The sequence below is a fragment of the Apus apus genome, chromosome 5 (assembly GCF_020740795.1).
Source record: "Apus apus isolate bApuApu2 chromosome 5, bApuApu2.pri.cur, whole genome shotgun sequence".
NCBI classification, from domain to species: Eukaryota; Metazoa; Chordata; class Aves; order Apodiformes; family Apodidae; genus Apus; species Apus apus.
Window position 1 is genome coordinate 29,994,047 of NC_067286.1, and position 25,417 is coordinate 30,019,463.

Sequence of the window (25,417 nt, forward strand, 5' to 3'; positions counted from 1 at the left end):
TCAGTACTCCCATTTTCCCTGGAAAAAAATTAGAGGAGGGGATCTGCTTACAGTATTTTGAGCCCAAAAAACTGCCTATCATGTGTAGGTTGGAACGTGCTTTGCAAATAGCTGCAGATTGAGTCCCTGGATGGCCCTGCAGGTGTACTGGTGAGAGCTGAGGGTGGCAGGGCTGCCAGGCACAGCAGTGGCAGGACCATAACTAGGAGCTGCTGCTTCCCCCCTGCATCTGTCCTACCTTTAAGGGTCTGAACTGACCCTTTATGAGGCAGAATAAGTGAGAGCATGGAGAGGTTTAACCAAAAGCCTTTCCTTGCTTCCTGCAAGCAAGTGTTGGGTCCAGTGCCTAGAAGGTGTCAGCTATAGTCATTGCTGTAGCCTGGGCAAAAATAGACTTAATTCTCATTCCTCCCACCCACCCTTTGATCTTACCAGTCCTGCTTGGTAGCATCTCCCCTCTAACCTGTGGGCTCTCTGGCACGAGGAGCAGAGTACCTTGGTGCAACACCTGGTGCAGCAGCCTGTGCACGTGCCTGTGGCCCAGATAGGTCGCTAGCACTCGATGGTAGCCCACACTTACACTCCAGAGCAGGCTGGGTTTAGGGAACCACTCTCTCCCTGCCTTCCCATTTTCAGGGAGGAGGTGAAGGCAGCCCAGGAGGTCCTGGCAAGCTCCTGTTCTTGCTTGGAATAGCCAGACCTTATCAGGCTTAATTGGGGTTGACAGCGGGGAGTCCAGGGTGCAATCCGCATTGAAAAGTAGGTACTGATGCTGAGACAAACATAAATCAGGCTAGTTAATAATTAAGCTGCAGCTTGGCAGCATTCACCTTGACAGACTTGACCTTCCAAATTAAAAGTCTGTCTCTCCTCCCTGCCCCTTGTGTTTTATTCATCACAGCCCTTGATAGTCATCTTTGCAGGCTAACATGCCAGGGTGATGTATGGCACACCTCACTGATGCCTGTCCCTGCTTCCTGGAGGAGCCCTCCAAGACCCCCATCCTTATACCCAGTCCCTCAGGAGATGGGGGCCTGTGGCTACCATAGCCTGTATGAGAGCATGCTCCCTTGCTGCAGAGACATTGGCCTCCTGAGGCTCTAAAGGTGCTCTGTGCTACTGACTGAAGGGCTTCTCTGGAAGGCAGAAGCATTAGGAGTGTGCTCTGCCATTGGAATTTTGCAAGTTTATTCCCTCTCAGCTGTTGGCTCTGTACACATAGCGCTCAACTCGGTCCTCAGCACCCCATGGGAACCTCAGAAAGAGGTATGATGTTTTGCAGAGGTCAGCACTGATTAGTGGGGAGAAGTGGTGGATTCATGTAGGTGCTTCACATTGCTCTTTGGAGGTGCTTAACTCTCCCCTTACATGTATAGTGAGTATAACTTGGGACAAGACACATGTCCAGTGCTTTCTTAAGGTTCCCCTTCCAGCCACAAATGGCACTGCTGTAACTTCAGAGGACAAACAGTCACCTGGTATGTGGCACTTATAGGTGGCTTGCATGAGTACATTGACCAAAATCCAGCACAATATTGACATGGGACTCAAACTCAGTTTGTCTCCTACATTAGGACAGAGGCTCAGTAAAAATACAATGCCAGGTTCAGTGTTCTCAGATGCACCTTTGAAGCTGGTCAGGTTGCTGTGCTCTGCTTTCCTGTTGTACATTCAAAAATGTGACTGCTTTTTAATGAGGTGTGAAGGAATTACCTCCTTTTTTCATTTTCTGCAAGCTTCCTCTATTAACATTTCTGCAAGGTACCCATTTGGAGGTGCTGCCTGTGTCTGTTCTCCTGCAGCTGATACTGAAAGACAACCTGTGAGCGTACTCAATCATCTGCCCCCATAGGACATGCTTGACGTGCCTCCTTTGGCAACAGTGTTTCTTCTTTCTGTGCCCCACTTCTCTGTATTTACTGAAGAGGAGCTGCATGGTGACAGCAGGGCCTCCATTATTCATGTCTCAGTTCACATACTGTCAGTAGGCTGCAGGTCTCCATCTCTGGTCAGCTTGTCCCTTCACTATGAGAGGCCTACCTAGGGCTTGGAGGTGCCTTTGGTGGCACTTAGTCTGCTGAAAAGGTGCCCTCTGAAGTAGCACAAGTCTCACAGCCCTTCAGTGCTGTGGTAAGCACCAGCACTTTGACTTTGGTGGTTCCCAGTCCCATGCTTATGCTGATGCCAGCCCTGGGGCCACCACGGCTCTCTGTCCACTCTTGGACATGTCCTTTGATTTACTCTAAGAGCTGCCTGGCAAGTGATTGTCATTCCCATCAAATCATTAAGTAAGCCACAAGTGGCTTGCAGAGGCAGCAAAGCCATCTGCCAGCAGCTGAAGGTCCTGCCACAGACACAAGAGTTCCCATGCAGCCAGCCCAAAAGCCTTAGTTGCAGATAGAAGAGGTGAAGGAGGTCTTTCTTCTCAGGGGAGGGTTTTGGGTCTCACGCTGTCCTGCCTGGCACAAGTACATAAACCAACATAAGCAGGACACCAGGTTCTAGGATAAAGCCATGTTGGATACCACTGCCTACAGAGAGGAGAAGGCTTTCTGCACTACGTGTGCTTACAGACCTGCCTGCAGTTCAGCCCTGCCTAGATAGCTAATGTTTACATGAGGCTCTGTGTTGTCTTGCCATGCCAAAGGCTTTTGTCAAATCAGTTAAAGTGAGGACTGACATTCATTGCATTGTTTCTCCTGGAGTTGTTGAGCCGAGGAAATTCTGCCCAATATTCCCCATTTTTAGGGCTCCTCTGATTCCAGATACTTGTTTTCTGTGCTGTGCAACTGTAGCCAGTGGCTGAGAAGCTAAGGGACCTCCAGCTGTGACCTGCCACCTTTCTGATGCATCTGCTTCCCAGCAGAAGTTGTAGTGAGCTCAACTGTCCCCAGGCCCAAGCTTTGGAGCCCCTCTGGGGTGGCTGCTGTGCTTTCTCTCAGTACTGTCAGCACCCAGCAGCACATGCTGGGCTCGTCTGCTGAGGGTGCCTCCTCCCCTGAGCCTCAGGATATGGTGGAGCTATGACAGGAAAGAGCCATGTGCATGGTCTGGCAACTGGCATATAAGCACCTGCATGTTTGATGATGGATACAGCTTGTCATCTTCATACTCTTCCAGGTAGAGGCAGAGACTGGAATTTCTCAAGCTCTCTCTTGGAAAACTCCATGTTTAAGTGAATATAAGTAACTTGAATCTTGTTCTTGATGGTCATCAGTTCGTGCCTCCATGTGTAGTGTAAGACAGACCATTTTGTCCTGTTTCTGTGCATCCCCAGCTCAGCTTCCTCCTCCTCTCCGTGCTTGCTTGGCCTTTGCCTGTAGTTGCCCTTCCAAGGCTCCCCCCTCCCAAGCCCTGGCATCCTGCATTGCCCATCTTCTTCTCTAGGTGCTGTGCTCCCTGTGTTTGTAAAATTCTGGGAATTCCCAAATCCAGAGTACACTGAGCTAAACAGTGATGGTTTTGATGTATGTCATTGATTTCAGATGACGGATGTAGTAATTTCAGCTTCTGTGATGAGTTATAATAATGTCACCTGCTACAGGAGTTATTATATATTTTATCAACTCTGCAGGTCTTGCAAGGTTTACAGTCTTTGCATTAAATCTAGGCAGGTTGGTGAAGAGAAGGCAGAGTTCATAACTAGATTTCACAGGGACTTTATAATTTCTGTGTGATTTTTGATGCAGAGTATGAGATCTGCTGGAGCCCACATGGGATTAAACACATCTAAGGTGTTACCTGGAGTGTTTGTAAACTCTACAGGAAACGTTGGGAAATATCTGATCCACTGCTCAGCCAGAACAAGATGCTTTACATGTGTGATACCCCTGCAGAGCCCCAGCTCCAGCACTAGCTCAGCTGGGTGATGTGCTGCAGCTCGTATGCCCCAACTGGTCTGGCACGGGAAAGCCAGGGGAAACCCAACCTCTTTCTTGAGATGTCAAGGCTTTTCAGAGAGCCCATTGGCATGTGACCTGGGTCAGGGCCTGGGACAGTGTCAGGGCACTGTTCCTGCTGACTGGGTTACTACTTGCTGCCCAGGCAACCAGAACCTCCCCAGGCACTTCCCTGGGTGTGCTAGGGCATCAGCAAGGTGAGCCTGACACAAGGTCATCTCAGCATGCTGCACCTCCCAGGCAGTCCCATGGGGCACATCTCCTGCCTTGTGGTGGCATCTGCTGACCTGGGATCCTGGTTTAGTTTCCTCCAGCAGAAACTAAACATCCAGTAACATGAAAGCAAAAACCCACTTGACTTCTAACTTGCTTCTTCCTGTTCAGTTTTCCAAATGCTAGGAGTGTGTATGTGTGTGCATGTGTGGTTGTGACTGCATGTGTCTGTCTGAGCATTAGACCAAACACTGAGTGGCACAGGGTGCCAACAGGGATTTTCTAATCTAAGGGGAATAAAAAGATCATGTCTCTTGTTCATTCAAGCCAGGAAACTTGCCAGGGCATCAAACCTGTCTTAAAGGATGCTTGTGCCAAATGGCAGAATGAACAGTACCTGCATCTCCCCAAGGATGTGGCTGCTGCAGGGATGATGGGAGGGTAATTGTCATCCAAGAGCACCAGTACAGGCTGAAGAAACATTTATTTTGTTTTGTTCTGGTTTGTTTTAATAAATTAAAACCATTTTGAGTATGGTCTTGGTGACTAGCTGATATTCAGAAATCTTGGGCCTTTGTTTCTGTGGTCCAGCCCCCCACCACTGCCTCCCAAATTGCAATGTGGGCTTAACAAGCTGTGAAGGGGCTGCAGAAGCCCATGCTCAGGCTCTGCAGACAAGCCCCTGCAGGGAACCAGTGCTCCAGGGCTGCTGTCTACAGCTTGGTGTGGCCTTGCTTTCACAGAGGTGGCTGAGAGGAAACTGACCGTTGAAGAGGAGGAAGCAAAGAGGATTGCAGAGATGGGCAAACCCATACTTGGCGAGCATCCCAAACTGGAAGTCATCATTGAGGAGTCCTATGAGTTCAAGGTCAGTAGTTGTCTCAGGTGTCCTCCAGAAGGGGAAAGCTTTGTGGCACTGAAGAGCAGCTATGAAAAGCAGAACAGAGGAGGCTGGGGGTGGCTGCACATGCAGGGAAAGGGCTGCTGGAAGATGAAAAGGAGCATATAATGCAATAAAGTATGGGGGGAGCCTACAAGAACTTCCAGAGAACACAGCTGCTGGTAGGAAGAGCTGAAGGGAGGAAGACAAGGGAGCCCTGCCAGAAGCAGCAGCCAGTGTGTGGGAGAGGGCAGAAGCAAAGCTGTCTTTGGTGAGGCAGGAGCAAGGGAAGAAGGAGCCTCCTCTGGAATAAGGGATGGCAAAGAAGCAGGCTCTGGTGAGATTTGGGTCAGCCTGTCCAGGGAGAAGGTGGGTCCAACTCCTGTCATGTCAGACTGTTTAATTGCTATGCATCTTTACTCCCACAACAGAGCACTGTGGACAAGCTGATTAAGAAGACAAACCTGGCTTTGGTTGTAGGGACACATTCCTGGAGGGACCAGTTCCTGGAGGCCATTACCGTCAGTGCAGGTGAGAAGGACATCAGAAAACACACACTAGTATCCCCAGAGTTTGTGCAGTCTAGGATGAGATCTGTCCAGGCTCAGGAGACAGTGTCTGCCTGGACAGTGGTGCTCAGATGGTCATCAGCAAAGCCAGTCTAAAGCGGTTCTCCGCTCCAAATATAGTGGGCTTTTGCAGATGCATTAGCTGGGAGCCCAGGAGATCCATCTTTTGGTGCAGAGCCACCCAGGATACCAGTTTTCAAATATACCAGGATACCAAGACACCACTACTTCTGCTAGTGGTGCTCCTACTGCTTCAGTGGTCTGATGAGCAGTGTATAGGCAGCAAAATCCTGTCCTGGCTGGGCTGCTGGCTTCTGGTGTGCTCAGTGCTGTCCTGTTCAGGTAGCTCCTGCTGCTGGAAGGTGTCCTGTCTGCCACGGCCAGTGGAGTCCCTGGAAGTAGGGAGAGTTGCCACATGCAGACAGGAGATGTTGCCCCATGAGGCAGCAGCTGGTGGAGGGAAAGGCCCGGAAATCTGCCAGCTGTTGCCTGGGGAGCCTGAAGAGTTCACTGCTTCCAGAGCCAGGCAGGCACAGAGCAGACATTAATGACACTCTGGCAGCTTCCTGAATTTTTCCTTGATGCTTTGGAATGTTTCCCAAAGGGCTGTTTTCCACCCAGCCATAGAATCACAGAATCCTAGGGGTTGGAAGGGACCTTGAAAGATCATCTAGTTCAACCCCTGCCTGCAGGCAGCAGGCGGGCAGCTGAGCAGGAGCTGTCACCAGTGGCCACAGGGGCTGCTTCTGATTGAAAGAAGAGGTGTGGGTTATCAGTTTTCTTTATAGCAATTAAGAGAAAATGCTTCTGTGGAAACAGTACTTCCACCCTTTTAGCAAGCAGGCCTGCACCTTTCTTCCTCCATCTCTCTTCTTCTCATGCCATCTGCTCTGCGCTCCCTACCTGCTTTCTCTTTCACCAATTTATTTTCATTCTGCTGTATCTGCACAAAGACCAGCAGTGCTTCCAGCCTTGTGGCTGTCCTGGCCCTCCAGGCTAAGGAGGGAACACCCTCCAAGGGGCAGCAGTGCTGCTGCTGATACCCACACACAGATAAGGCATTTCTTGCTGGGGTGCTGCTGGTGGCCAGCCCTTGCTCTGGTGCAGGAGGACCAAGAAGTCCCTCCAGTTTTCTAGTTCTATCACTTCTTGCTATTTTTACCCACAAAAAAATCACTTGTGACTTCAAGGTGCTCCTCACAAGTGATCTCCACAGGCTGACTACATACTATGTGACTGCCTGGGCATGGTAATGGGGACAGAGGTGAGGTTGCCCCTCTGTGGGTACTGCTCTGCCACTCCCCAGACCTGCAGGCTGCAGGATGTCCCAGGAGGCACCCCTGTCCCCAGGCTTCACCCCTGCCACCAAGGATCCTGGTATGCCCTGAGCCCACTGTTGTGGCTGGTATCACGCTGCCTTGTCCCCAGAGAGTAGCATCCCTAGGGTCCTGGGGCAGGGGGCCAAGCAGGGGCTGAAGTCCACCCCTGTAATCTTGACCCATCCCATCATGGGCACTGGAGCTCTCCTTCCATGTTGTTTGCAGCAGGTGAAGAGGATGAGGATGAGTCTGGTGAGGAACGCCTGCCGTCCTGCTTCGACTACGTGATGCACTTCCTGACAGTCTTCTGGAAGGTGCTGTTTGCCTGCGTGCCCCCCACTGAGTACTGCAACGGCTGGGCCTGCTTCATGGTCTCCATCCTCATCATTGGCGTGCTCACCGCCATCATTGGCGACCTCGCCTCCCACTTTGGCTGCACCATTGGCCTCAAAGACTCGGTGACCGCTGTTATCTTTGTCGCCTTTGGCACTTCATTACCAGGTGGGCTGACAGAGGGGCAGGGATGGGGCGGGAGGAAGGTTCTCTGGCAGCTTGCCTGGCCCCAGGGGAGCAGCTCTGTCAGGGGGATGGGGTTCAGGCTGGAAAAGGGGTCCACAGTGCCCAGGCAAGGTCCACACTCTACTTGCTGGCAACACAGGGCCCCTGAACCTGAGAGAGGGGGTGGGCACCAGGAGAAGTCTGTATCTCAACCTGGCCAGTGCCACACCATAGCCTCCCTTGTCCATAGACATGAAGAGTTGCCCATTTTTCCTGTTGGACCCCCAGTGACTTCTTTTTTCCCTGTTCCCCCACCCCCAGACACGTTTGCCAGCAAAGCCGCAGCCATCCAGGATGTGTACGCCGATGCCTCCATCGGCAACGTCACGGGCAGTAATGCTGTCAACGTCTTCCTGGGCATCGGGCTGGCGTGGTCGGTGGCGGCCATCTACTGGGCATCACAGGGGCAGGAGTTCCAGGTGTCAGCAGGCACCCTGGCCTTCTCCGTCACCCTCTTCACCATCTTCGCCTTCATCTGCATCAGTGTCCTCCTCTACCGCCGGCGGCCCCACCTCGGGGGGGAGCTGGGCGGCCCCCGGGGGTGCAAACTGGCCACGATGTTGCTCTTCGTCGGCCTCTGGCTGCTCTACATCCTCTTTGCCACCCTGGAGGCCTACTGCTACATCAAGGGGTTCTAGGCGGTGGAGGGACGGTGCCGCCGGGGGCAGGGAGGGACCCCTCCCCCATTACCTCACCGGACACCAGTCCCGGCATCGCGGTGGCGCCGGAGGGGGCGGCTGCCCCTCGGGGCTGCTGCTGCCCCGGCACTCGGACAGCTGGGCGCCAAGAAGGGCAGAACCATCACTGAGGGGGAAAAAAAATCAACCCCCACCCCCCCCCCAAAAACCCACCCACAATGGTATGAAAGAGAAGATGGCAACAATGGCAAGTGTTGAAATAAAACAAAAGAATAAACCCAGCCACTGACCCCGTTCAATGAGAGTAAGAAGTTTCAGCCACCTCCAAAGACCACCTGTCCTGCAGGGGCTTCTTGTCTGCTTTCCTCCCAAGCACCCCTCTGCTGTAAGGAGATGTTTCCTTATTTTCACTGGTTGGGGATTGCAGAAGGCTGATCAGGAGTTTGTTTGTTTGTTTCCCTTTTTTTTTTCTTTCATTTGCTTGTTGCTTTTTGGTTGGGGAGGGGGGCACACTGCTTAGTTTTGTTTCTTTTTCTTTTTTTACTATTAAAACTGTAAAATGTTTAAAAATCTACTCTAAAGCTTCAAGCTGCCATCAGTGCTGGAATTGAAGGTATATTTTTTGAAGCCACAAAAGACTGTGCCACAGTCAAGGAACTTTTTCACTATTACTCGTTTCCTCCCTCACCGCCTTCCATTTCTTTCTTTTTTAAGAACATCACAAGACTGATATATTTTTAATACAAACACAGACACAAAGACACACATTCAGTGACAGAGGCTGGAGCATGTAGCATCTCAATCACCTGCCTGGGCTAAGAAAAAACAAGGAGGAAAAAAAAAAAAGCTCCAAACCCCAACCCTCGAATATAATACGTATCATGTATATTTTGACTATGGCATTTCTCTTTGTATAATTAACTTTGAGCTTGTGGTACTGCAGGGAGAGAAAATTATGTTCATTTTCAACTGATAAAGAAATAAATGGCTACCCAGAAACAGCCTGCCCTGGCAGGGAGTGAGGGGGCCAGGGAAAGTGGTATTGGCTCCTTGGGATGGTCATGGGTTTGCTGTGTGGTCCTCCTGCTTGGAGGTGGAAAGGAATTCAGGAAAACCTGGATAGTGTGCCCATATGTTCCCAGCACCATCGTGCCCCGAGCTGTGGCGTGGCTGCCCTTCCACTCGGTTGCTTCCCTGGTTTTCACAGCACCTGCACCTTCCTGGTGGTCTTCAGGCCAACGAAAGGTATGGGCTTAAAAACTGCCACCTGCATCAGGACTCCTGTAGCATCTTCAGTACCTTTTAGGAACACCATACAGACAAAAAGGAATCCTTTTCATTTGAAGTGCATTTCTTTTTAAGGAAAAAAAAAAACAACAAAACAAACCAACAAATCGAAACAACAAACAGAACACCACGAGAGTATGTCATGAATTACATCAATGGCTGCAAATGGAAATGTTGGGTTGGTAATAAAAAGAAATAAAACTATACCTATATCTATATAAACAGTGCTATCTAGAAACATATTTCTTAATTGAGGGTCCTGGAAGAGGATGTTAAAAACATACTCTTTGAAAAGTGTTTGAAGGATTAAGATAATTTGTTATATCAAGAAACAGGTGCTGTAAAGGGAAAGATTTTCTTCATAAAGTTCCCTGTATTAAGCCAAACCTTGTGAGGTGGTAAGTAAGCAAGGGGGCTGCCAAAAGGTCCATCCCTGCCTGCTGCAATTCTTTTGGCTGCCCTGGGAGGCAGGCAAGAGGTGGCAGGAGGTTAGTAAAAAAGTGATGGGAACAAGGTTGTCACTGACAAAAAAGTGATATAACATTATATCAGATAATTAAATGAGTGTAGTGATGGTCCTTAACACACAGATGAAGTATTTGTTTTCATACAAAATGTTTATCAGATATCTATAGCTCTGTATAAATGTGTATACACACAAGGCAGAGAAGAAGGATCCTTCTCAGAGGAGCAGCAAGAACTTTGCTGATGGGAGTCCACTGTGAGTGAAAGCTGTTGGGTTTCAAGCCAACAAGCACCTGACCTCCCGCTTCCTGACTCTCCCTTCACCTTTGGGAAAGGGCCTGAAAAAGACAAGCAAGCAACCCCAAGGCCAAGCTTGCCTGTCCTTTTGGCCTCTGGCCATGCTGCAGCCAGCCACCACCACTGCTGCCCACCAGCCTGGGACCCCAGAGCACACACGTGATGCTGAAAGAAAACTTACAAAAGCCCCCCAAATGCTCTCTGTGGGGGTTTGAAGTGCAACTCTCATAGGGGAAGGGGTTGTCATCATTGCTAGTTTTAATTTGGACATGGTCTGTTGAGCTGTTATTCTAGCCATGCCAGCTCACTCACCCCTGGATACCACCTGGCCAGGGGAGCTGCCCTGCTGTCCCTGTTGCTTGCGCTGTATCCACCACCTGGTGTTCATCCTCTTCCTTCTTCAACAGACCTTGGGGAGGGGTCGTGGGGGAGGACTGGCTGCTGCAAGTGCCAGCTGCATGGGGACCTCGGTGCCCCCCATGCATGAGGACAATCATTGCCAGGCCAACAACATCCGTGGAGTGTTTCTTTTTTTTGGTTTGTTTTCTGCTTCACTAAAAAACATGAAGGCTCAGGGAAAAAAACCTCACAAAAAACAACCACCAACAAAAAAAAACCCACAACAAAACAACAAACAAAACTAAAACAAGTTTGGCACCTCGAGGGATTGATTGGTTCATTGATTGATTCCTGAGGCTTTATGTTTCATTTTGGGTCTAGTTATCTGCTTGCTCCTGTTTTCCTTTGAACAGGTGCCCGGACTTTCTTTGCACTGGCTCTGGTTTGCCCTCCACCCCAGCCCTCTGGTTCTGTACTCCTCAGAAGACCCGGCAGCACTTGCCCACAGCTGCCTGAGAGGAGAGGAGGTTTTGCTGGTATTTTTGTTTGGCACTTCTCCTTCCCCTTTGTCTTTCCATAGCACAGGGGCGGCTGGTGCAGCCCGCAGCTGTGTAGGAGCCAGGGTGGGAAGACCCCTCAGGGCCCTGCTGAAGCACCTGCAGGGAGGTCATGCAGCACATTGCTCCTCAGGGCAACCAGATTTCAGCAAAGTCCACCTGCCCAGCCACAGAAAGGCCATTGCCCCACTGGGCCCAGCACAGTCCCATCTGCCTGCAGTGGGGAGCCTGCAGTGCCCACTGCCTTTGACTGCAGTGAAGGGGCTGAGGGGAGCTTGTGAGGAAGGTGTTTGGGGATGGGGCAGGAGGGGTGTGACCCTTTGGGGCTGGCCCACAGCCATGGCTGCATGGAAGCATCCTGGTCCCCACAAGTGCAGAGGCTTTAGGTTCAGGACTGTCATCCCATTGTGAGAAGGGCTGAGTGACAGGGGCGTGCAGGCAGCAGGGTACAGTGAGAATTACATTTGTTAGAGCCAGTGAGCAAAGGTTTTAAGCCAGGGAGGAGGCAAGTGCAGCTCTCAGAATGGGCTTTGTCTCCATTTTGCAATTACTGTGTTGCTGATGCAGTAAGGGCTCTTCTGGGCAAGCACAAATTAAACACAAAACTCTTCCATGATGCCTTTCCTCTGATGCCAAGCTGGGGCTGCTGGACTGGCTTGTAAGCCACTTGTCCCTAGTATGGAAGGAGCCCACCACCACCCTCCAACCCAAAGCAGCAACACGACCTCACCTCACAGCACCATCTGCAAGAAGTCCCCATCAGCTGCACGTGCAACCTCGGGCTTCAACCACTCTGGCCCACTGCTATGGTGGGATGATGCCTACCTGCATTTCTCCACCAGCATAGCACTTTGCATTGGGAAAGCATTTTTGAGGCCACAGGGTACTGATGTAACTGGGCACTGTTGAGATAAAGAGCTGGTAACAAGACCTTTGAGGAATGACCATCATCCAGTTCTTGATTATGCAATAGGATCGATATAGACAGTAACGGAAGAGTCTCCAGGATATGTAGTCATGCTGCACCACACCACTATTCAAAGCCAGGAAATTTCAGCCCATCCTCAATAGCATTTTGGTGTTAGCTGGTGGCAGGTCAGTTCTCATATCATTCACCTGGAACTGAGGTTCTTTTTTTGTTGTTTAATTCTGCTAGGGAGTGGTTGCAGCCCTGCCCTTGGTGTAGGAGCCAGCCTGCACAACGGGAGTAGCAGTTGCTGAGCCCTGACCACGAGCTGAAAAGCCCTTGCCACCAAGAATAACCTTTGGAGCATTTTCTGGGGAAAAAAAAATGTTTTAAATGACCACTGTGATCTGTGTGCATGTGCCAGTGGCAGCCAGCTCATTAATAATGGAGCTATGTGTGCCAGTCCTGCTTAGTGCCTAGCAGAGAAGACAGGGCTCCCAACTTGCCTCCATGGGGAGGGGGGGATTGAGGACCTCCCGGTATTTAAATGAGCTGTTTAAATATTTTATATCATTAACACCGTGCATTTACCCACCCCACACACGTACATATCTATCTTTTCTTGGCACAGGGGCATCTCTGCTTTGCCTGGCAGCAAGTGGTGGTGGAGAGAGACCAGCAGCCCAGGCATATGGGGCCATCCTGCCCCCTGCTGCCAGCAGCATAAACCCTCAACACATACCATCAGAATCATAGAATGGATTGGGTTGGCAGGAACCTCTAAAAGTCATCTACTCCACCCCTTCTACAATAAGCAGGGACATCTCTGACTAGACTGATTGCTCAGAGCCCCATCAAGACTGACCTTTAATGTCTCTAGGGATGGGGCCTCTACCACCTCTCTAGGCAATCCATTCCAGTGATCCACCACCCTCATATTAAATAACTTTTTCCTAATATCCAACCTAAATCTACCCTTTTCTAGCTTAAAACCATTACTGTTGTCCTGTCATTACATGCTCTTGTGAACAGGGCTTTCCCAGCCTTCCCATAGGCCCCTTTCAGGTATTGGAAGGTTGCTATAAGAAGAAGCTTGACATGAGCCACCAGTGTGTGCTGGAGCCCAGAGAGCAACTGCATCCTGGGCTGCATCAAAGGAAGTGTGGCCAGCAGGGCCAGGGAGGTGATTCTGCCCCTCTGCTCTGCTCTGGTGAGACCCCACCTGTGTACAGCTCTGGTGCCCTCAGCACAGGAAAGATATAGACCTGTTGGAAAGAGTCCAGAGAGGGGCCACCAAGATGATCAAAGGGCTGGAGCAGCTCTGCTATGAAGACAGGCTGAGAGAGTTGGGGCTGTTCAGCCTGGAGAAGAGAAGGCTCTGGGGAGACCTTATAGTGGCCTTCCAGTACCTGAAGGGGCTACAGGAAAGCTGGGGAGGGGCTTTTCAACAGAGAAGATAGTGATAGGACAAGGGGTAATGATTTTAAACAGAAAGAGGGAGATCTAGTTTAGACCTCAGGAAGAAATTCTTCATTAGGGTGGTAAACTGCTGGAATAGGTTTTCAAGGGAGGTTGTTGATGCCCCCCTCCCTGGAGGTGTTTAAGGCCAGGTTGGATGAGGCTTTGTGCAGCCTGATCTAGTGGGAGGTGTCCCTGCTCATAGCAGGAAGGTTGGAACCTGATGATCTTTAAGGTCCCTTCCAACCTTAAACATTCTGTGGTTCTATAAGGTTCCCCTGGAGTCTTCTTTTCTTCAGGCTGAACAACCACAACTCCCTCAGCCTATCTTCATGAGAGGTTCTCCAGCCCTCTGATCATCTTTTTGGTCCACTTCTGGAACTCAGCCTTCTTCACACTTGGTGCCAGGTGGTAATTTGAGTTGAGACATGGAGCCTGCAGACACGATGTGAGGTTGATGAGCTCCTCAGATGTTCCTGCTGAACCTAATTGTGAGCATTCACCAGTGCCCCGGACAGTACTGCTGCTGTTGCCACCTGTGTGGCAAGCTGAGACAGAGCAGTGGCTAAAGGAGTAATTGGGATCAACCTGCTACTGATTGCTGGGCATGCACTCAGAAACTGGTCCTGTTTGAAGAACGCAATAAAAAAACAACACAGGTCTAGGAAGTACTTTGAAAGTGGTATGAAATCTAAGTGAATTAAAGAAATAGACCATCAAAGCAAGATTTTTTCTTCTTTTTTTTGGAAAGAGTATAAGATGTGAAGTTTTAAATACCTTCCCAAGAAGAGGTCTCTGCTGTCTCAGAAAATAAGCTTGCATTACAGAACCACTGGTCGCATTTTGTGATAATTATTTGTGTACAACTTGGATGCATGGAAAAGGGGGGGGGGGGGGGAGGGGGGGCCGAAATTATCTCCCCACAAAAGCTCCAATGGGGCCATCAGAAGCTCCCCTTGGCACCTCCTTGGCACTATGGCCTACTGTACAGAGGGCCTCCATAACTGCATCAACATCACAGTTGTCCAATAAGCTCTTAAAAAAGCTATCAAAAAATACAATTATCTCCTCATCCTCAGGAGCATCTTGGGTCGAAAAATATCAGCAAACCCAAATGTGGGAGTTCTTTGGCCCTGCTGGGGTTTTTTTTTTTCCCTTCATGTTTTATTCACAAAGGCATGGAAAACAACTGATTACTATCTTTGTCATAAGAGCATTTTTTATGCGGAAAAGCCCTTCAGGGTCTCACTTTCTCCTTCTCTAGCATCTGAGCAGTCATTTCTGCTGGACTGCTGCCTGCTGCGTCTCACTTTGTGCTTGTGCATTCAGGCCAGCTGCCTCATGGCAGTTCATCACATGCTTCTCTCTTGACAAACTTACCCTCTTGACTTGGACTATTTCTACAACCTATCAAGCATTCTGGTCCTCCCCTTCATAGGTGCTCACAGCTCCTCCCATTTGGGTATCACCAGCAATTTCCAAACACTGCTGATGAAAATCCACAATAGACCTGGACCCTGGACAGCCACTGGGAAGACTTCCCCGGGGAGCTCTGATGTGGACCCTGAGCTCTATGCATTGCCAGTCTAAATAGGTTGCGTTTCCTCAGCTCACTTATTAGAATGTCTTCTGGGACAGTGCCAGAAGCCTTACCAAAGTCAAGACATATCACATCTATTGCTGAACCTTCAAGCCATGAGGCCAGTTATCCTGTCAAAGAATGGAATCAAATTAGTTTGATACAATTTGTCCTCAGCAAAACATCAACAAATCCATTCCACCTTTTTTTTTTTTAATAAATAAATGTATAAAACTATCTTGGGGATTAGAGAATAAGTGGTCAGTAGGTCACCCTTCTAAGTTTTCACAAAGGGATATCAGGACATCAGGTCTATAGTTTTCAAGGTTTTTCTTCATTTCTAGTTAGGTGACATTGCCTTAAATCCCTTGGAATCTCACATGCAGGCTACAATGCTCCAACACCAATCCCACATTTCATATTTTTCCTTCTCAAGCTTCAGGATGTTGAAGAGCTCTTGATCCCCTTTATTGGCCTCTACTTAATTTCCTTTGCAGAAGGAGAGTTTCTTGTCAGAACTTTGATGCCAGCTCTTTATAAATTCTCAGATCTCTTTAATCCTTTAGGTTGTCTCTTCACAGAGCCTGCTCCCCAGACTTCTGAATCAATTGATACTTGGTCTTTCGTTTTTTGGAGTCTAAGTACTTTGGTTATCACTCATTTTACAAAGGTCTGGCACTCAATTGCTTGCCACAAGCATCTGAAAATTCATAACAGCTCAAGAGATGCAAAAATTCATGTTCACACTGGTTTGCAGGTGAGGAGATCCAACTCCAGCCTTGTTCATATAGCTTTGCCTGTTACAACCTGGCAGCTTATAGTGAGAACATCCAAGTCACTTCAGAAATAGCTCCATCTCTTCAGCCAAATACTGCTCCAACTCTTTTCTGACATGATGAAGTCAGCAGGGATTACCTAAATGACCCCAGCCAAAAACATGACTGAGGGAGATAGCAATGGTACTTTGTGCTATGCTCTGAGCAACTTGATCTAGTTGAAGATATCCCTGCTCACTGCAGAACAGATGACCTTTAAAGGTTCCCTCCAACCCAAACTATTCCGTGATTCCATCAAATCACCTGCTCTCCAGATTCCCAGATGTTGCACTGAGGAGCTACTCTGAGCTCCAGTCTAGGGCAACTGAGTTGTGAATTGCATGCAGAAGAGCTGGGTCCCCTCTTACTGCTGGCACCAGAAAGGAGACAACATTAACCTTTGGGAGTCACAGACTTCTGCCTCTTTCATTACCCAGCACACACCCCTCTGCAGCACCATGCAGGTCTACCTTAGGCAGAGAGCAGAAAGCCACCCCACTACCTTGGCCTCAAGGGGATGACAACTGGTTAAGTATGCAGTGAGGCCACAGCTCCTCTGCCTGGGCTGAGAGCCAGAAGACCCCCAGCTCAGTCCCCACGTGCTGAAAGAAAACATAGGATAGGATAAACATTTATTTGTGCTTTGGTGGGAGGTGGGGATCTAGTTTTGTGATACAACAGGTAACACAGAACTGCTGGTGTTTTCTGCATGGAAGCTGGATACCTCCTGGTGTGCATGAGCAAGGCACCTTCCAACAAGAGAAACAGCCACTGAAATCAGTAAGCAGTCCCTTGGCTGCAGGCTGGCAGAAAACATCCTTGCTTCCTAAAGCAGCCAGCCTCAGGTTTTCTGGCAAACACTCCATACAAAACACTTGCTGTGTTCCTGAGGTGGTGCTTTTTTTTTAGCACACTCTGTTTTCAAAGTGTTTTCCAAAGTAAGGAGCACCACTTCTGCAGACCCTGCTGTCCAATTTTGTATCAGCTTTTGGAGAGTTGCCAGGTTATTTTGCCTGAAATGGCTTGCAAGGGCTGACTGCTGAGAAGTCAGAAAATTGGCATTCTGCATATGGGTTGTCTTAGTTATGTCAAAGATAAGGGGGAAAGAGGCAGAGGAGGAGGAGGAAATGTCTTCTAGCAATATCACTGTTGGAAGCAGAGGCAGAAGCAAGCGCTTTGTAGCTCTTTTGACTTGCTTACAGAATGACTGCACCACCAGGGAAGAGGGTTAAGCCCTCTCAGAGCACCTTACGTTGACCCCAGAAAGAGGAAGCACAGCCAAAGAGTAGTTGGTTGGTTGTTATTTTTTTAAAAGTATTTTCCTATGTTTAATTTAGTCTTGCAGAGCTCCAGAGATGACAACTACTGCATATCCCTTAGCCCCAAAACATGTTACCTCGGTTATACAAGAAAAGTACCTCAGTTTGTCAGTTTATTCTTGATAAATCCACATTGGCTGTCACTCTTTCCTGCACGTGCTCGTTAAAGTTTGCAGTACTTTCATCATTTCACTTGCCTCTAGAGATAACAGTCTGAGCAGCCCTCCCCCTGGTCACCAGCAAACAATTCAGCCTGTAACTACCATAAAAGCAGAAAAACCTCCCTTTGGGACTGTAATTTCCTCCCCTCCAATATGCAATGAGCCAGCTCCTGATTAATTGCAAGGGATTTACGTGCAACCAAGGGAAATGAAATAGACATGAAAATACTGATGGTGTCTGCTTGATGGGAATGATGTGTGGCCTCCACGGCCACAGATATGGTCGTGTATACTCTGATGAATGCCACCCCCTACAGCCTAGGAAAAAAGTATGTTTTATAGCAGCTGTAGCTTCCCAGGATAGCTTGTTACTTGTCATCCTTAAGTATTAAAAGGTTTTGGACAACACCTTGAAGAAAGTATTTCAGGCTCCCATGCAGTGAAGCCTGACCTGCAAAAATAAAGTATGAAGGCTCCCAGGTGAAAGGGGATGACATGAAATGCCTGTCTTCCATTCCTCCTTTAGGGAAACTGCTAGATCCCACTTGGCTGTGGGTCCAAACTTCAGAGGTCACCTCTGCACTCCCAGTGAAGCTTCACAGCCTTTCAAAGCAGCCTGGGCAGATCCAGGAAGCAGTCATCACACCACTGAGAAGAACACTGGGGGCACATGTCAGTTCAACTTGGAGGCTTAGAAACCAGAGAGCAATGTCCAAGGACCTCAGATCCCAACCAAAGACTGACACATGACTCTGGATCAGGAAAGTCCCCTTCCCTCTCCTGTGGCACTGCAGTGAAGTAACAGAACACTAAGTGGAAGAGAAGTTCTGGAAATCAAGATTCAACAAGAAACCACCACAAGACACTGGAGCAAAAAGTTATCTATTTTATTACAAAACCAAAAATCAAACAGATGCCTTTCATTGTAAAAACAATGCCATAGGAAGAAATGTGCTGGAGCAGGGTAAGTTCAACATAAATTCAGGCCCTGGAAAGTGGTGCCTCCACATGGATGAATCCCACCGTAACACAGTTCCCTCCAACACATGACACCCCTGGAGAAGCAGGAAGAAAGGGAAGATTTTTGCTTCTGGTGGGAAGAGCAGATGACTTGCACTGTGAAGCCTTGGTTCCCTTCTCTGTCCCAGCTGTTTTCAGCTGTCATTCAAAGTAGAGCTGGAGAAGCCCAGGAGGACTTGAAGGATGAGGAGAGGCATGCCCAGGGTCTGCTTCCAGCCACAACACTGATACACCCCCTGCCCCAGCTTCAGTAGGATGCTACTGAGGCAAGGCAGATAAGGACATATTTGGCCTGACAGCCAGGTGGGCTGGCCAGTTATCTGGCAATAAAAGCAACCATGAGAAGAGGGGAGCTGAGGCACTGCTCCATTCTGACAAGTACAGACTGTCTGGACAACTCATAGAACAAGCTATATGAATAAAGACCGATACTGTCTGCATGATATTCCAACACACAACCCCCAAATAAGCAACATGGACATTACACAATCTTGCTGGTTGGGTCTTGTATGTCAATGTACAAGTGTTGCCAGAAGCTGCCCAGAGGCCTGTGCAAACCCAGCAAAAGCCAGGATGCTGGAACTTGGACTTCTCCTATGAAAGTTAAGAGAGAGGCAAATATAATGCTTTGGACCCAATCTATCCATAACGCCAGCTCTAACATAGCAACATGAATACCCACCAGTACCAAAGCTACCATCAACAGCCACCCCTTGTTCAGCTTCCTTGAAGAACTGACTAGTTTTAATTGTAAACTACATGTGAAGGCAGGCCTTTTGGAGGGGAAGGACACCAGGATGAGAAAGAGGTCTGCAGAAGGATTTACATGACAGGCAAGAGCATTGGCTGGCTGGTGTACTGACATTGCCAGAAGAAAAGATGCAGTGACTTGCAAGCAGCTCGGTACTCCACCTGCAATCTTATGGGACATGACCTGGCCCCAGCAGCTGGTTGACAGAACTCCTACAGGCACCCAATTAGCTACTTCTGCTGGATGCAACTATACATTAAAAAAACAAACAAACAAACAAAACACCCACAAGAAAACAACAAACACCAACCCAGCAGCCAGACCTTTTAATTCCTAAAATTAGCATATTAAAAAAGGAGAGGGTTGTTTTTTTTCTATACAGCTGGATTCATTCTTTACTCCTATAATAGGATTATTGAGTGATAGGGACATTTCTAACTATACACTAAACCAAATAATTTCACAATTATGTGCCCTGGGCATTTAAAAAGGGAAGATGCAATCAAGAAGATGGGAGCTTGCAGGCCAAAAAAAGCACATGCATTGTACATGAGAAACCATGAAGATCCAGCAGGAGGATTTGGTCTTGCTAAAGAGACAACTTATTTATATTACAGTGGTGCTGTGGTGTATACTTCAGAGATCACCAGAGATGTTTTCAACCATGCCAAATGCTTTCATTAGCTCCAATCTACTCCCCAGGGAAAGAATTATTACTAATCTCAAAACAGTTACCTTACAGAAAGATTTTGTGGTTGTTTTTCTCTTTTTTTTTTAAAACAAAACAACAAAAAAAAACCAAACAAAAAAACAAAGCCCTTTTAATTTTGTCAACAAGGCACTAACTTAGTGCATCAGGACACTTCTGCTATGATGTGTTTATCTCATGCTATCATCATGATGACATGCCACAGAGTGAAGACACTGCATTGTGATATCTTGTACCAAAGCCACAAAGCCTCAAGTGACAAGCCCAGTCTCTACAGTAACACAGTATTATCACAAGCAGTTGTTGGTGTGATCTCATCTTAGCTTGGCATGTCATTATCTCCAACTACAGGTTCTTGGTCCAGAGGTGAGTGGCACAAGGATCATCAGGTCTGAAGTGAGAGGCTGCTCAAAACATTTCCTATGAACAGACAAGTACTGCCAGTATTTGGAAATGCACAAAGCAAAATAGTGTCCCATCACACTCTGCCAAGGTCTAGGATTGCTGGTATGGGTGTCCCTGCTCTACTGCTGACTTTACAGCTGAATCTGAGATTAACTAAGGAACAAGTCTGGAAAAACTGATGGCAATTTAAACAGCCTTTGTGGCCAAGAGATGAGGCTCCTCAATCTAAGCCTTCATGGTAACAGTGAAACAGTGGGAGTGGATTAGGCAGGCACACCACTGTGCAAGAGAGGACCTTGGGATTCACAACCATCAAAAATAGGAATAGTCATTGCAGAGAGACCTTCACAAGTGAGCATGGCCCAAGCAGTAGTGCTGAAGCATGAGTAAACCAGACTCCTGGGAACCAGCAGCATGATTGTGTCTTTCTGCAACTGACAAATATGCTCCTTGCTCTTCAGCAAAGCAACAGGCAGGCTGATGCTGCTTTTAGCAGGCTTCTCAGTATTTTTATTGTTGTACAACATATAGATGAAAACTTTGCTAGAGAGGAAGATGCAAGACTTCACCCCACTGACTCTGCTAGGCCTGTGGCTCCCACATCCTTCCTACAGCATTAGATTCCCAAGGCATGGCACACCTTTGCTAAGCAGGTCTTCTGAATAGTAATGCACTTGCAATTTATTTCTGCCCAACTGGCAACAGGGGCAGAAACTACCTTTTTATGTCCTTAATACAACTCTTCCATCCCTACTTTTAGCAGCTTTGCTGTGCACATGTACTTAGGTGAAACTTGTGCTCTCCCCAAAGCCCAGTTGCCCATGAGTTGCACAGGGTTTTAGAGTAAGAAAAGAAGGGGTTCAGTCGCTCCCAAGAAGCATTTGGTATCTGAGGCACTGTGTGCACATCTGCAAGCACAAGTCATGCTGACAGACCTGCATGGTGACACTAAGGTGTGCAACTGAACAACGATTTGGTGGCAGAAATTATTGCATTACTGTAATCCATTAAATGCAAAGTGTCCCTCTAATCCGAACAGCCTTTAAAAGCAAAGGGAGGAACAGAACAGTGACTCCAACCCCTGTACAACACAACTGTACAATTTACATACATAATTATATACAGTATATAAAATTCTCTTTCTGAGTCCCAGCGAACTCAACTTTGTCATCAGTAGCTGTTCCAATTTTAAAGTCATTATTCTGCTTGCCCCCACTCTCCAAAGTATTAGATAATGGCATTGAAAAGCAATTAAAACCAACCCCAAACCAATTATTAAAAAGTGCAAACGTTCTGGGTGCCACTTCTGCTACGTTGGATGTTGCTGGTGCTGCATGCTTGCTCACAAGCAGCGAGGTGTCTGTTCATCTGTCACTGGATCTTTTTCCCTTTGGATCGGCTCCTGCCTTCCCTTCCTGTCTTCTGCTGCTACACCAGGCGACCTACTGAAAGGGTGGGGTGGGCAGTGAGGGGAAAAAAGAAACAAAAGCAGGGAAAGTGAGTTAAAAACAAATTAAAACCGAAAGATTGATACAGATACAGCACTCAGGGCAAACAACTGGTCTGACATCTCTCCCTCTGCTCTTCTGCCTGCCGCAGCTGATGCAGGAGCCTGGAAGGAGGCAGGCATGCAGGGCAAGCCACTGCTCCCCTCCTCTGCACAGCACAATGCAGCTGTCTCCCTGCTCAGCGGTTCTTAGAGACCTGTCTGCACCAGGCACCCTGAAGCCTACCAAGCTACTGAATCTGCAATGGGGATACAGTGTACTTGGAGCTGGGGGGTGCCAGGACCCTGGTGAGTTATTAGTGTCCCAGTGGATGGCACGCAAGTGCTGCCCAGCACACCCCCGTGCTTGTTTCTTCAGAAAGTTTTGTTAAGCCCCTTATCAAAGGTTCTTAGAGCATCAAAGCTCCTGGGGATCAGAGCAAGAGCTTTGTGGATTAATTACAGGTGCAAACATGGTGAGGAGAAGGCAGAAGTATGGGATTGGTTTTCAGAAAGGAGAAAAGTTGCCATATAGGCCTCACTGGGATCAGTACTAATCAACATGCCCTGCCATGAGAGGTCAATACTGTAAACTGCAAAATTATTCCAGCTAGTCATACTTGAAACTGTCTGCACAGCTCTGCAGTCAGACCTTGCAGTGTTCAGTGACCAGCTCAAAAAAACAGCACATTGACTTTGATGTCTACACATGCAATGCAGCGCCGGAGTGAGGAGTGGGGATGACCTGCCCTAAGTACTCCAAGTGACTATGAGAGGCTGAAGCCACAGTACCCCATTTTCTTAATGCCTTCACTGAGTTTCCAGCAGCAAAAATCAAATACATGCTCAGAACAGAGGGCACACCAGAAAACATCACTATGACAATATATAAGGCTCTCTTCAGCCCGTCTCATCAGGCTCAGATAAGACACCCAGGAAGGTATGGAGCAAGAATTAAGCTAACACATAGCCTAGGTCTTTTCAGCATGGAAAGGAGTCTAACCAGACACGTGGGAGGGCTATAGAATAACAAGAGGTAGGAGAAAGACAAGCAGGGGAAAACTGCCCACTGTTTCTCACAATTCTCACCCAATGAAACTATGAGGCAGCAGGTCTAAAAACAAAACAAGTAAGTTTTCCTTCCTGCGTGATAGAAGGGTATGATTCACCACCACAAAATACAGGGAAGAGCAGACCTTCACTGGGACAGCAGAGTTTTTGTGGGAACTTGGCCATGTAATGTAAAAACAACAAATCACCTAAATCATTGCTTGCTAGAAGCAGAGAGAATAGGGTAGGAGAGCATTCATCTCATAGTGTTGAATCCTGTTCTAACTCCTTAGCAATGTACTGTCTGCCCCAGCTGAAGACATGGTGCACTTCAAGGTGATGCAGCAGAGCTGCAGTTGTTATATTCACATCTCTTATGAACAGTTTGTGTTTCCAGATGTTTCTGTATTGGTATTTGTGAACACAGGAGAGCAGGAAAGAATGAATTTTGGGACTAATGGTTATCACAGAAAAAAAAAAAAAAAAGAAACAGTTTGACAAGATACTCACTGAAAGGGTTAAGGCCTTGTCTTTTTCCATTGGGGAAACTGCTCAGGCTACCTGTAAAATCCAAGAACCATGTTAAAGGCCATAAATGCCATGACATGCCAAAGGAAGTCCCCTGAGTGTGCACACAGCAAATCCTACCAGCATTCCATAAGATTCACATGCAAGTCTGACTAATGTGCTTGATATGAGAGATGTTAAATTACTGGTGGTGTAGTCATGAAGTGTCACGAAATCCAAAGGGCAAGAAGCAACAATTTAGAAGGTTAGACTAAACTGTGGAAGGAGAAAGAAGAAATAGAAAGGAAGGATGCAAGTAGTGCCCTGAAGTTTCCCAAAACAGTTTTTTGCTAAAAGCAAACAAAATAACTTCATGTAGACAGGAGGCAGCCAGAAAAGTGAAGTTGTAGGCAATACAAGTAGCCCAAGTTTACTAAATCTTAAACTGGGGTCAAACAATCAAACAGGTGCCTAAAAATCAAAAATCTACACTCGCACCTGGCAGAAGGACAGGCGGCAGGGCTGCGAACTGTGTCATTAGGTACAGGCACACGGACCCTACACCAGATGGAGCTCATGACACGGGCTCTCACCTCAGCAACGATCCTGTTGCTGTTACACGCTGGGTACACCCAGTTCACGGACTAGTGGGGCTCTCCAAAGTATCTCACACCTCCTGCTAGCTGCTTGGTCTGACTGCAGACGAGGGATCAGCTGGAAACGGGAACTCCTGCTCCCAGCCAGCAGCACTATGCCTGTTGCCACCCTGCACTGTGGCCCAGCCTGAGGCTTGCCTTTGATTTGTGTGTGCCTCTGACCTGATAGCACAGCTTGCTTTGCACACTTAGCTCTGTGCAAAAGCCAGGTGGCCAGCTGCCCAGAGAGCACGGGGAGGCCCTGGTGTAGAGGGGGGTGGGCAGCAGGACAGACGTGGGACTGCTGGGAAGGAAGAGAGGAAAGGGTGGCAGTAGCAGAGCTGGAAACAGGTCACAACCCCTGGGCTTTAGAGATAGTTAGTAGGAGAAACTGTATCAAGACAGTAAGTTATTTCAAGGCCTTCAAATGCCGGCCTCACGCCGGCCATCCGCCCTGGCGGGATCATTCACTCCTCCCTGTGCACGTGTATAAAAAGCAGAGCTCTGCTGCCAAGAAGCAGATTCCTCCAGAGCTAAATGGCACTGTCCCTGGTATCACAGAGTGACATAATTCACAAAGTTCCACGAGAGTGTTTGCTCAGCTTCACAAGTATGCCATTTTGGGTAATGATTCTAGCCACACTAGATTAGGCCAAGTGTCTTTCCAAAGAAAAAGCCCCAAGGAAATCCTGGCAGCTTTTCACAGGTAGAAATGATTCCTCAGACTTCCTGACCAAAGCTCCCACCTTTCATGGGAGGGGGAGGAACAGATGGACATGCTACCACAAGTCCTATCTTGTGTTCTCAACACAGTACTGATGTCTTGATTCACGCTAGCCATCAGTAACTGTCTTCAAGATTAAAGGCAACAAAGTACAGCATCTCTGCTGAGGTCCAAAGGGGGATATCTGAAGAAGGCACCCAAGAACAAGCACTGAACCACTGAAGCTTGTTTACTTTCTAATCTAACTGTAATTAGATGAACTCTAAATTTTCTCTGAATGACAGAATTAACTCAGTCATTCCCTGGTTACAGTTCTCTCACAGCCTCTCAGACTGTTAGTCAGCTTTCTACCATCATCAGTCCAGAGGCAGTGATACAGAGCATCCTTGTTCCCAGGAGCCTCCCAAGCACGCAGCCCATCGGTCACTTCGGCAGATACCAGTAAGAAATGTCCAGACATCACTGAATGAAATCTGCTGCCTAGATTGTCTGTCTACTGGCAACCTCTCAAGTGGATGGACCACAAGACAGGGATTCGGGGAGCAAAATCCCTGCCACTCTAAGAGAAGATCAGGTTTGTGATCAACTGAAGAACCTGAATATACACAACTCTGCGGGACCTGATAAGATGCATTCTCTCAAGAGAATTGGATGATGTAGCTGCCAAGCCACTCTCCAAGATATTTGAAAATCATGGCAGTCAGGTGAAATCCCTGGTGAAAAAGAGCAACATTGCACCCATTTTTGAAAAGGGTAGAAAGGAGGACCCTGGGAGCTACCAATCTGTCAGCCTCACCTCTGCCTGGAAAGATCATGGAACAAGAATCCTCCTAGAAGCTATGCTAAGGCACATGGACAACAGGGAGATTA

At 48.1% G+C, this 25,417-nt stretch overlaps 2 protein-coding genes across 10 annotated transcripts in view; one reads left to right on the top strand and one right to left on the bottom strand.

The window, feature by feature from the left end:
* SLC8A3 (solute carrier family 8 member A3) overlaps positions 1-9,559 on the top strand; it is a 119,690-nt gene extending 110,131 nt beyond the window's left edge. For 6 of the 8 annotated variants that reach the window (XM_051622159.1, XM_051622158.1, XM_051622160.1 and 3 more), the window contains 4 exons: positions 4,856-4,980; positions 5,424-5,523; positions 7,106-7,381; positions 7,700-9,559. In XM_051622159.1, the coding sequence (XP_051478119.1) occupies positions 4,856-4,980; positions 5,424-5,523; positions 7,106-7,381; positions 7,700-8,076 (878 nt within the window). In that variant the 3' untranslated portion in view covers positions 8,077-9,559. The remainder of the gene's footprint in view (positions 1-4,855; positions 4,981-5,423; positions 5,524-7,105; positions 7,382-7,699) is intronic. The other 2 variants (XM_051622161.1, XM_051622162.1) reach the window with 1 other exon arrangement.
* Positions 9,560-18,126: 8,567 nt separating this feature from the next.
* SMOC1 (SPARC related modular calcium binding 1) overlaps positions 18,127-25,417 on the bottom strand; it is a 129,485-nt gene continuing 122,194 nt past the window's right edge. The window contains exons 12-13 of one of the 2 annotated variants that reach the window (XM_051621836.1): positions 23,192-23,242; positions 18,127-21,587 (exon numbers count right to left, since the gene is read on the bottom strand). In XM_051621836.1, coding sequence (XP_051477796.1) covers positions 21,574-21,587; positions 23,192-23,242 — 65 coding nt within the window. In that variant the 3' untranslated portion in view covers positions 18,127-21,573. Of the gene's footprint in view, positions 21,591-23,191; positions 23,243-25,417 lie in introns of both variants that reach the window. The other variant, XM_051621835.1, reaches the window with a different exon arrangement.